Source organism: Papilio polytes, unplaced genomic scaffold (genome assembly GCF_000836215.1).
Source record: "Papilio polytes unplaced genomic scaffold, Ppol_1.0 DF821400.1, whole genome shotgun sequence".
Classification (NCBI taxonomy): domain Eukaryota; kingdom Metazoa; phylum Arthropoda; class Insecta; order Lepidoptera; family Papilionidae; genus Papilio; species Papilio polytes.
This window is the reverse complement of record NW_013527804.1, coordinates 3,079,194-3,092,385: the sequence shown is the minus strand read 5'-3', so window position 1 is coordinate 3,092,385 and position 13,192 is coordinate 3,079,194. Positions and strand designations below refer to the sequence as shown.

The 13,192-nt window shown below is 32.8% G+C and overlaps 1 protein-coding gene across 1 annotated transcript in view; it reads right to left on the bottom strand.

Moving 5' to 3' along the window:
• The window catches only part of LOC106108709 (E3 ubiquitin-protein ligase CBL-B), a 63,894-nt gene that overhangs the window by 2,171 nt on the left and 48,531 nt on the right, over window positions 1-13,192 (bottom strand). The window contains exons 5-10 of the mRNA XM_013289969.1: window positions 12,643-12,787; window positions 11,976-12,155; window positions 10,293-10,405; window positions 9,076-9,158; window positions 7,946-8,034; window positions 4-55 (exon numbers count right to left, since the gene is read on the bottom strand). Of these exons, the coding sequence (XP_013145423.1) occupies window positions 4-55; window positions 7,946-8,034; window positions 9,076-9,158; window positions 10,293-10,405; window positions 11,976-12,155; window positions 12,643-12,787 (662 nt within the window). The remainder of the gene's footprint in view (window positions 1-3; window positions 56-7,945; window positions 8,035-9,075; window positions 9,159-10,292; window positions 10,406-11,975; window positions 12,156-12,642; window positions 12,788-13,192) is intronic.

The following is a 13,192-nucleotide window of genomic DNA, read 5'->3' as shown; positions in this document are numbered from 1 at the left end:
CGCCGGGTCTCAGCGCGTCTATCGTAGATGTCGCCGCGTTGAACTCCGCACAGTCCTAAATATTATTACTACGTAATATCGACTAATCCAATTATATTACTAACGAGCTATTTGTAAACTTCGGTAGCACGGATTCAAAAAAAGGTGGCCTATAATATTCCCGCCAGCATTAGCTACCTTCCAAAGTCCCGTAACTGGTCTACTCGTTCCAGATATAGCGATCCGGTTGTCATTTTGACGCGAAATTAAAAAAATAGCCTGTATTATGCCCGTCTATGTTAGCTCCCTCCAATGAAATTCCCGTCAAAATAGGCAAAGCCATTTCGGAGATTACCCTGAGCAAACGATGCTTGCGAACAGACAATTTGTTTAAATGCAAATTTTCTACTTAAAAAAAAATAAGATGCAAAAAAACACAACAAACACATCACCAAGCGTATATTGTCAACATTAAAAAAATACACTTAAAAAATAAATAAATTTAATTTCATAAAAATATTTAAGATAAAGCAATATTCGACTAAACTTAATCTAAACAAATACAATACTAAAGCTAAAAAAATACATTCTAAGTTAAAAAATCGATTTTCCTTCTAAGTTATTAAGTAACGTAGTTAAAATCGCACCAACTCTAAATTCATTAAATCATAAAAATTATGTAAAAATAAAATTATAACTCTACATTATTTATTTAACGATATAAATTAAACAAAATTTTATTTACATTTATTTTATAGCAAATCGAGACTAAAAGGTCTTAAGTACCAAGATTATTTACTAAAAAAAAATAAAGAAAAAGGGTTGAGCAAGTAAGCATAATTTAAAAAAATAGCATTTTCAAATCGTACAGTAGAAATCGGTTAATATGACATATCATTTACTGCGACTTGGACTGTAAATCCCAATTTAATAAAAAAAAAAATATTTTGACTGATTTTTTTCGTGTATATAAGATTTATCTGTATTTGTAAATATATTTTAATGCACCAATATTTATATTTAAATTCAATAAAAATGAGAAATTATAACTTACCTATATAAACAATTTTACCTTTAAAAGACCGTACACAAACTTTAAAAAAAACACAATGTGTCAATATAAACCACAGACCTCTATTAATGGACAGGTTATAAACTGTGATTTTTTTGTCTATTCGTTTTTCGTTATTTTTGGCGCTAATGGAAGCTGTGAAGAGATTCTATTCTATTTAATGTTTACTAGCTTTTCCCCGGGACTCCGTCCGCGTGGAATTAAAAAAACAAAAGTGAGTAGTCTATATTCTTCCAGACTATCCTCTACATCTCTACCACATTTGATCGAAATCCGTTTAGCCTTTTAGGCTACAAACTCTAACAAACATCCATCCATCTAAACTTTCGCATTTATAATATTAGTATGATAGCTCTCCCTCAGCGGATTGGGCCAGTGTCGAGTGATTGTGGTTGTTTTCTAATTTGGGATATTGTCAACAATACTCTGCTTATGCTGTTCGAGGGTGTACAAGCAATCGAAGGACGTGTCCCACCACTGGCTGATAGAGGCTCAGATAGCTAACGTCACTGGAGATTAGGGAACAAATCGGATATTTCCGAAACATAATTTACTCGTTGGATTGTTATCAGACAATTTACAATTTGGTGGGACAGACCCTAAAGATAGTAAGATTGTCTCTTGAATTATATAGAAAAGTTTAACAGTTTTCATACTAACAATAGTGACACTGTCATTAACATCAAAAATCGCGTTTAATCCTATTTATTTATCTTCTTTTTTATTTTACTTTATACTTTTACTTTATTTATTTATCTACTTTCGCCCGCGACCCCGTTCTCGTAAGATTAAAACATAATATAAAACATATCTTATATTACTCAATGATAATGTAGCTTTTTAGTGGTTCAAGGAATGTTCGAAATGAGCTCTGTAGTTTTCGAGTTAGTTAATTACAACCAAACAAAGTTTTCCTCTTTATAATATTAGTGTTGTGGATTTAAAAGGTTTAATTATAACAAACGAGCTGTTGCCCTCGACTTCGTACGCGTGGTATTAGAAAACATACAAACTATATGAATTACAAAATCCCTCGGGAACCGGACATTTCTCGGGGATGAAGCTTATCCCATGGGTACTCCAGACTTTGTTTTATATCTGTGCCATATTTTAATAAGATATGTTGAACCGTTGCAGAATGATCGAGTAAACATTAAAAAACTTAATTAATGAATCCCACGGGAACCATAACTATTCCCGGGATAAAAAGTAGTCTATGTGTTCTTCCAGACTAAACCTGTGGCAAAGTTCATGGAGATCCGTTCAGCAGTTTAGGCTACAAACGCTAACAAACATCCATCCATCCATCTATCCATCCATCCATCCATCTAAACTTTCGCATTTATAATATTAGTAAGAAGTAAGATATATACTGGCTGTAATATATAAGTGTATATATATGTCAAAATGTAAAGGCAACTGTCACTTTAGAAAAATGGTGTATCTAAAAAGAACGGAAAGAATATCAATGACGAAGAAATAAATATAAAGAAACTCTTTAAATGTTTACAACAATTAGTATAAATGATTTATACACAGAAATTAATCTAAATAAATCAAAAGACAAACATTGTTAATATAATTCCTCATTTCCATTGAATTCGATTAAATATCTAATTTAAAATATCAGTTAACAAATAATACTAAAATACCAGTCTTAACATACAGAAAATATAATTCGGGACACGAAAGTGAAAATATAACTTTAAAAATGCACCAAATAATTGTATAGAAAATGTTACCAACAAATTATAATCAAAAGTACAGTCAGCTGTATAAACTTGTCAACATTTACAAAACTTTACAAACTTGCATTAAAACTTCAGTTTCAAACTATAACGCAATTATACATCAATAACATGTATTCAGTTAAAAGCAGACAGACACACGGACAAATATTAAAACCATATACAAGTTTTAATAGCTAAGTTAATGTACATATTTATGGCTGACTGTACTTATTTTTGTTCAACTTTCATGTCTCGAACTATACCAATATAAGTTATACAAACATCTATAAATTCATGCAAACAAATTCACACAACTTGAGTCGTCTGAAAACAATTTCCATTTTCTTTAATACATTTTAAAAAAAACTTTAGAAATACATAATAGATTGAGAATGTACAGTTATTTCCTCTTCCTATACATTCCCTCCCCTACCTTCCATTTCGCTCCCTCATACTTTTATTAGCAAAGGTTGAATAGAAGGTAATTTTCAAACGACTCAAACAAAATGCAAGCAGACAAAATGAACAAAATCAGTTAAGAGCAAGCGTACACCTTTGACTAAACTATCGCACAAATGTTTTGTCTCGCTTTGTATATGAGCTTATATGAACGCACACTATTCGATTTTTAGTTGTGCAACTAAACAGTTGAGGCTACGAAACAATCGACAATCAGACAACAGTTGTGCGATAGTTTAGTCAAATGATTGCGCCCGCTCTAATATGTACAAACACACAAAGCATTTATCGTTTATTTTAAATAAATTAACTTTACTACTAATAAAATAGTTTAAATTCCTATTTGCATTGTTTTATTTGAATAACAACCTCTATTAGAAATATTCTCATTTTGGTATTGAAAAATTATTTTATATTAAAAGAGATTCGATATGTTCAGTGGTTTTTTTTAAATCATACTAAGAAAGTTATGTTTGTTAGAATTTGTAGCCTAAACTGTTGAACGGATCTTGATGAAATTTGTCATAGATGTAAAGCAATCTGGAAGTGCACATAGACTAAATATTTTTTTTTAATTTTACACGGACAGTCGCGGGCATAAGCTAGTAAATAAATAAAATGTTATCTTCGTCTTCTTAAGTAACTAACTTAACTGATTTACGCCCAAAAATGTATTCATAATTGTTAAGTTAAATACGGCATTTAACTCTTACCTATGGTTGATATGTACATCAAAATGATTATATTTTACCATATGCTTGTGGTAAAAAAATATATATTTATGAACTAAATTTCGCACGCTTTCGTCCTCATATAATTAAAGAACTAATATGTTCTTCCAGACTATCTATGTCTATGACCATCATCTAGATCCGTTCAATAGTTTAGGTTACAAACTCTAACATCCATCTAAACTTTCGCATTTATTACATTAGTAAGATTGGTTAGGCATAATGATCAAATAACAAGATTTTTCTAAAATCCTCTTCGCTAGAGTATAATAGTACTAAACTGTATTTAAGCTATTTAAAACCTTCATGCATCTATACTATTATAATAAAGCGTAAACACACTTCTTTGTTGCCTAAGATGTCAGCAATTACAGCACATTTTTGAATAATTTCCTTTTTAATAAAAAGCCCTACACTTACGTCACGCTTTAGGCTATATATTTTAACGTCATTATACTTAGGGCGTAAATATTTCGTATAAAAACCCTAATGTGGGAAAGAGACCGTAAGTTGCTGCCAACATCAAGGATTATCAAGGTTTGTCATGTCATGACATTTGCTATTGATAATTTGACAAATGTCAATAATAAAATATTTTTTTTATAATTTCATGCGGATTGCATGGGAACAGCTAGTTCTTATATAAATTTTCACGCCTAGTTTGACAGCCTTACAAATAAACGCGGTATAAAGTTAAACTTAGGAATGTACTAAATTTGTACTTTTTTTTTGACCGATTTGTCATTGTTTGCCTTGAAGAGGCATTTACAGATACCGGGCTTGAGGTGGGCGAACGCAAGGCGCTTTGCCTAAACCTCGTTTATGAGTAACTAAGCTCGAGGGCTCCCTCAGGCGCCGTTACTTCGTTATTATTACCCGATTGGGTATTATTGCTTATACTCAGTTTATTCCTAACTTTATACCGCATTTCTTTGTTAGACTGTAAATGATTTATCGTCTATCTGCCATAAAATGAAATGAGAATAAACGTGCAATGACAGCTATAAAAAAAAAACTAAAATAATACAAAGCAAATAAACCAAAATGAGAATAAACCATAAATGTATCAAAAGCAGTATTTCATCTATACTATTATAATAAAGCGTAAACACACACTTCTTTGTTGCCTAAGATGTCAGCAATTACAGCATATATTTGAATAATTCTTTTTTTTAATAAAAATCCCTACACTCACTTCACGCTTAAGACTATATATTTTAACGCCATTAAACTTAGGGGATAAATATTTAGGATATAGACCCTAATGTGGGAAAGAGACCATTAGTTGCTGCCAACATCAAGGAAGCAAGGTTGCCGAGTGTTCGATTCATGTCATGTGAATTTGACAAACGTAAACAATAAAATCATTTTTTCATAATTTCATGCGGATTAAGCCGCACGGGAACAGCTAGTATTAATGTAAAATTTGATCACTGATATTTATGAAGTTACTAGCTTTCGCCCGCGATTCCGTTCGTGTAGAATCAAAAAAAGTAAGTAGCCTATGTGTTCTTCTAAACTGTTCTTTACATATATGCCAAATTTCATCGAGATCCGTTCAGTCATTTAGGCTACAAACTCTAACAAACATCCATCTAAACTTTCACATCTGAACAGCTGAAGAGATCTCGATGAAATTCGGCATAGACGTAGAGGATAGTCTGCAAAATCACATAGGCTACTCACTTTTGTTTTATTTAACTCCACGCGGACGGAGTCGCGGGCGAAAACTAGTTTATAATATTAGAATGATTAGATTCTGTTTTTAAATATACTAGTGGAAGCATGAATCTAGTAATGACGTGTTAAGTATAATACACAACAAACTTTACATCAAATAAACTAAAAAAACATGAGTATTTTTACATAACTAATGTAAAAAAATACGTAAAATTCATCGCACAAATAAATATATAAATATTATTTAATGACAATTTAATGGACACCTATTTGCCATTAATTAAAGTATTCAAAAGCGTTAAAAAATGAATTGTCTACTTATGCCTAGTCTATATTTTTTAACTCTCTTTGTTTATATTAGTACAGATACGAGAGTATATTCGTATCAACCATGAAATACCGCTTTTGATTCACAAAACACAAAAGTAAAGGAAACTAACTGTAGGTTTCCACTGCCGTTACATTAACACATATCTCTTAAATAAAAGTACATCAAAACGAGTAAAAGCAGTGAAAACCGAAGATTCCCGTAATTTATAGACAGTTCCGGGCAAACAAAATTAAGCATGCGGTGATTTTCTTGCGCGTCTCTGAAAAACAAACAATAAATATTACAGTGAAATCCCCGTGCAATGCATACAACTATACTGTGTTCAGTTTAAAAACAAACACGCAAAGCTTTAATTAAAAAAAATAACTAATCATTTAAAAGTACAATCAGGTAATCTGTCAGTGTCCCATTTTTAAACGGTAGTCGTTTTACGTTTTCTACTTATGGAAACGTCGCGGAACAATCTATATTAATATTATAAAGCGTAAACACACATTAGTTAGTTATGTAGGACTAGCTATTGCCTGCGACTTCGGCCACGCAGCATTAAGATAAAAGGTAGCATGTAATATGCGGGTCTATGTCAGCTGCCCTTTAGTGAAAGTCCAGTCGAGATCGACCCAGCCGTTTCGGAGATTGCCCGGAACAAACGCGGCTTGCGGACAGACAGACAGACATACAAATACATAATCATCCCAAAATCTAAAAATTTTCTTTAGATATCACAGACACTCCAATTTTATTATATGTATAGATTTAAATACTACCACAACATATTACACAAAAAATTAGTTAACAATTTTAAATCTTACATATATGAAAATACTGGTGTACATAATTTTTTCTAGTATTTATTTATTTAAGGCTATTGCTATTTGTTCCGCGTCTTTAAATTTTTACAAAACGTTCAAACAACTATATATTAAAAGTTGTAACACTGACATATTCCCTGATTGTACTTTTAACCTTTTGATATGGGAGAAAATTTTATTTACGCAATTACATGTACCCAGTGTAATTATTTGTAACTAATATTAACCACACTTATAGAAAAATCCCAACATTTACATAAAAATTTAAATCTACATAATTTAAACAGACACAGTAAGTTTTAACAAGATGGTATTAACACACATATAAATGCCAGTACAAAAACAACAAAAAAACATGCTACACAATCAAAAATGCAAAGCATGCTAACACAAACAGCTGTTAAACCCAATAAGCCAAGAAACTCATATATATTAATAAAAAAATACATTTCTCAGACTTATTCTTTTGTGAAAAGACAAATACCTTAATTCTTCGTCATTTAATTCTCACAAAAAGTTCTTGAAATTCACTTTTTTGTATAACGGTAAAAAAAACTATTTGCGCCAAAAGATGGCGTTCTCATCAAATTACATTCAATATATAGATGGCGCTACTATCATTTAAAGAAATCTATACGAATTTCTTTACGATTATTATTTAAAACATTTGTATTCATAAAAATAAACTGATAATTTCAAAATCTAAACATTTGACTTCTATAAGATTTATTTTCATAACTAGCCTTCGCTCGCGACACCGTCCGTGTGGAATTTAAATAAAAAAAGTGAGTAGCCTATTTTCCAGATTATCCTCTACATGTATGACAGTTTAGGCTACAAACTAACAAACATCCATCCATCTAAACTTTCGCATATTTATTAGTAAGATTTCTTTATCAGGAAAAAAACTAGTCCATACTAGCTTAGGATTTAGCAATAATTGCTTAATTTTTTATAGATTATAGTAATCACAATTAACCCTTAAATGCAGGATATATTCTTTTTAAATACCTTAAATTGAAGGACGGAAATGGAAAAAATAAAGAAAAAAAAAATTTAAAATATCCATTGCGTAAGGAAGAAAATACTGATTTATAAATGCATTTAAGAGTTAAAACTATTAGAAATATGAAAAATAAATATTTATTTACCTCTGGATCATCAATATCATCTGTCAGTCCATTAAATGTGTTCCGCGAAGACCAGCCATTAGCACCACTAGATATTGTCACGTCAGAACCTGAAAAATAACAAAAAGATCATGTACAAAAAATACTAAAAAGGTGCAATAATGTGTTTTTTTTTATAACATAAGATGGCAAACGAGCAAGCGGCCACCTGAATCCACCGAAATGGAAAGCGACCGCTGCTCATAGACATCCACAATTGCAGATGCGCTGTCTACCCTTCATTGACGGAGGAGGCGCACATAAAGAGGACGTTTCCTCTTCCTATACGTCTTCACCGTCAAATCCACTTTTCCTTCCCATCCTTTCCTCTTAAGAAAAGGAAAGGGAAAGGGAAAGGGACTAAAATTAGACCTCCAGCACCACACTCATCAGACTTTACGCGGAATTGCTTCCACTTCACGTGTGTTTTCTGTGTTGTCGTGGTATTACACCGGGCGAACCGGCCTATACGTTCGAAGATGTTAAAACGGGCTCTACCACTCTACAATGATTTTAATTGCATTTTTGAAATCTAATCTACATTGTATTTTAAACTACTTTTCGCCCGCGAATTCTTCTGCGTGGTATTAAAAAAACAAAAGTAATTAGCCTATGTGTTTTCCAGACTATCCTTTACATCTGTACAAAATTTTATCGAGAGAGAGAGAAAGAGAGAAACATGCATCCGTCAACGGAATAAATAGTATTCTATGTCCGTCTTCTGGTTTTAAGTTACCTCCTCAACAATTTTCAGCCATATTAAACACTTTGCTTTCTTAATGTTGGCAGCTTGTAGTTTGTCCCTTTCCCACGTGAAGGTTTTTTACAATTTATTTGCCCCCTAAGTTTAATAGCGTGAAAATATATAGCCTAAAGCGAGACGTAAGTGTAGGGCTTTTTATTAAAAAAATAATTATACAAAAATATGCTGTAATTGCTGACATCTTAGGCAACAAAGAAGTGTGTGTTTACGCTTTATTATAATAGTGTAGAATTATTTTCTTTTTAAAGTTATTTTGTCTCCCTCTGGCTGACTTTTATATATAAATATAAAATATTTATATAAAAAATATATATTGGTATAGTATATTATTATTATTTATTTAACTTACTGGATCCATTACATCCTGATGAGCCCGAGGACCCCGAGGAGTTGGAAGACACTGGTTTCACTGGAGTTTTTACTATCGCACCTCTGAAACAGAAATACTTTTTATTATTGACTAGCTGTTGCACGCGACTTCGTACACGTAAGATTTAAAAATATAGCCTGTGTTACTGAAAAAAAGCTTTTTAATAAAGAATTGAAATTGGCCCAATAGTTTTTGAGTTATTTCAATACATACATAAATAGTAAAAAAATCCTCTTTATTATTTTAGTAAAATAAATAAAAGCAGGTAAATAGTAAAAGACATGGAATCTTACTTATTTTGGCACACTTTTTTAACTACGCTGTGTTTTTTAAGTTTTTACTTTAATTCGAAATGAAAACTTCCTAATTTTTGAAGTCAATTAAAATACTATTTCAATAATTGTGTTTGTTTTTATTTATGTAGTACTAGTTGCACATGACTTCGTTCACGTTAAATTAAAAATATAGCCTATGTTACTGAGCAATAACGTAACTTTGTAATAGTAAAAGAAATTTTGAAAGTGGTCTAGTAGTTATTGAGTTATTTCAGTACATACAAAAATACAAATCTTTCCTCTTTATATTAGTACTAGCTTTCTTTCGCGACTCCGTCTACGTAGGATTAAAAAAAGCAAAACGAGTAGCCTATGTGTTCTTCCAGACTATACTCTACAACTGCACCGATTCTCATGGAAATCCGTTCAGCAGTTTAAGCAACAAACTCTAACAAACATCCATCCATCTAAACTTTCGCATTTATAATATTAGTATGATAGATTTGTTAAGTTACATGGGGACAGATATTTCTAGTTGTATAGTTTTATTTACAAACTAGCTGTTCCAGTGCGGCTTCATCCGCATGTAATTGTGAGAATTTTTACATGTGTCAAATTATCAATAGCAAATGACAGACATGATATGATGACAAAGCATGACAACCTTGCTTTCTTGATGTTGGCAGCAACTTATGGTCTCTTTCCCACATTAGGGTTTTAATCCAAAATATTTACCATCAAGTTTAATGGCGTGAAAATATATAGCCTAAAGCGTGACGTAAGACTAAAGCTTTTCATAAAAAGAAGAATTATTTAAAAATATGCTGTAATTGCTGACATCTTTGGCAACAAAGAAGTGTGTGTTTACGCTTTATTGTAATAGTATAGATTGCGTTTGATTTGATTTGTGTATATACTTACTTAGCTTCGGAAGTAGTATTTGGAGGTCTGGGCGGCACGAAGGCGTCGACAACCACTTGCTCTGTCCCCTTTATCTCCGCGCGACAGAACGGACAACCTTGGCCTTCGGAATCCTAGAAAAACAAGGAAATTAAAAAAAGTAGCCTATGATTTTTTAACACTGCTTTACATCTATGGAAAATTTCAATCGAAATCCGTTTACACTTTCATATTAGGTTTTGTCCGCAAATCCGTCGGTGCGGAAATAAAAAAAAAAACTGAATTAGTATCCATGTGTTCTTCCAGATTGTTCTCTACATCTATACCAAATTTCCTAAAAATCTGTTCCGGTTAGAAGATACCTTCAACCAAATATCCATCCATCTTAACTATCGCATTAACATTTGTCCACGACTCCAATCACAATTTTAAAAAAAGTTACCTATCCATTCTTTCAGATTTTGCTCTATTTATGTCAAACTAGCTTCCGCCGGCAATTCCGTCCTCGTTAAAATAAAAAAGAAACAAAAAGTGAGTACACAAATAATACAGATTAATAAATATCTTACTAATATTATAAACTAGCATTCTCCCGCGACTCCGTCCGCGTGGAACTAAAAACAACAAAACTGAGTAACCTACATCTATGACATATTTCGCAATTTTAATATTAGTAAAATTACAAGAGCCATTCAGTAGTTAAGTAACTCTAACAAACGTAAATACATCAACACTTACATCATACTAATATTACAAATGCGAAAGCTTAGATGGATGTTTGTTAGAGTTTGTAGCCTAAACGGCTCAACGGATTTAGATAAAACTTGGTATAGATGTAGAGGATAGTCTGGTAAAAGACATAGATTACTCACTTTGTTTTTTTAGTTCCACGCGGATGGAGTCGCGGGAGAATGCTAGTTTATATTAGTAAGATATTTATTAAGCTGTATTCTTTCTGTATTCAGAGCGTCGGTGGCTCAGTGGTTTAAGCACTTGACTTGTAATATACAGGTCTTGGGTTCGAATCCCGCTGTACCAATGTGATTTTAGATTTTTCGAATTTTCATATGTATATAATTTACCCGACGTTCTTACGGTGAAGAAAAACATCGTATTGCCTGCACATATCGGCGAAGAAATTCAAAGATATGTGTGGAGTCAAGCAACCCGCAGTGCAGCGTGGTTGACTACAGCCTAGTCACTAGTCTTGGGCTTAATCGAACATCTGCAAGTTCGCACCGTACTAGTACAATTGGGAAAACGTACTAGTACACACTTTTAGTACCTTTAGTACTTCAGATTTGTGAAAACACTATACATGAATAGAATATAACGAGGGTTATATTCACATCAAATTTTAAGCAGGGTCAAACATATGTTTTTAGCGAAAATAAATTTAGTTATGAATAATTTTATCCACTTTTGATTCTCATTATCGAATGTGGATGCTTCAATCTGACAAAAAGGCGAACTCCGATATCACGTAGTGTGCTAAAAGTACTAAATGTCCGATTAACAGAAGCCGTTCGGTAACGTTACTTTTAGTACAGTGCCGAGTAACATTACTTTTTAGTACACCGTACGTGTACTACCCAAGACTACTAGTCACCCCTTATTAGGGTAGGCTCCGAGCCCCTCGGTGGGGACTTGCAGTGAGCTGGTGATGTATTCTTGTGTTATGTATTTATAACAGTGTTAACTCACGATCTGCCAGGCGGTGAGGCAAGGCGTGCACAGTAAGTGCCCGCACGGCTCTATCCGGATATCCTTGTCGTTCTCAGCACAGATCTTGCACAACTGGAATGTGCTGCCTGGAATCGTAATAAATATAAATAAATGGGTGTATGAATAATAAGCCAAAAAAAATAGGTACAATCGGGGAATCTGCCGGTGTGCTACTTTAAGTTAGTCGTTTGATAATTCTGTACAAATTGGTCAGTGCAAATCCAACTTTTTTGGCTGACTATAGTTTGTCTGAATAAGATAGATTACTTTGTTAGAAAAGATTCATGCTTGATTTTCACATCCCATCCCTACTAAATTGTCACATGAATCGACAAACTATAGAAGTGTGAATATAGCCAAAGAGGTTGCATACTGGCCACCAAGACAATTATGTGGTTGGTAAAAAAAATATAAAAAAACAAACATGAGAAGGAAAAGACGAACAAGAGGAAAATATGTGATCGCAATATAGTTTTGTTAAGGAGTTTTCAAGAAAAGTTTTTTTTGTACTTTTGGCTGCCGCGCTGTCGGTAACAAGTTAAACACCTATGAGACAACAACCAATAGAAGCGTTTAAATGTGTCTACAAAAAAGATTCCTCAATACACGGTAATTTTTATTATTATACCGTCGGTGGGCAACTCACTGCAACCTGATTGGTTATTTGAAAAAGGGGTGGAGTTCCATCTCTCATCATCGCGGATTTCCGTGACTGTACAAATATACATGTTATATTTACTGCTGTACTGAGTTTAAGCTTTAATGTAGATTTTTCATAATAAGGGTTTCCACTTCAAGTTTAACAATTAATGTGTATTTGCTCAGTAATGCGAAAGCAATGGGATTGAATATGTATGGCTACTAAAAATATATATACAGACGAATTTGGGTACGAAGTACCTCCTTCTTTTGGGAAAAATAGAGACCGAAATAAATGGATTGTGTGAGTATATAAGTGAGTGAATTCTATGACGACTGATAGAGATGTATAGAAGAGTATAAGTTACGAAAGTACATAGAGAAAAAGGCAAGGAGGAAGTTTGAGAGTAGCCCCCATAGTAGAGAAGGTTAGGAGTAAAAGGTTAGCATGGTGTGGGCATGTTATGAGGGATGAATCGCATGTTACAAGGAGAACGTTAGTTATGAGTGTGGAAGGGTACATCGGTAGAGGTAGACCTCGAAAGAGATGGATGGAT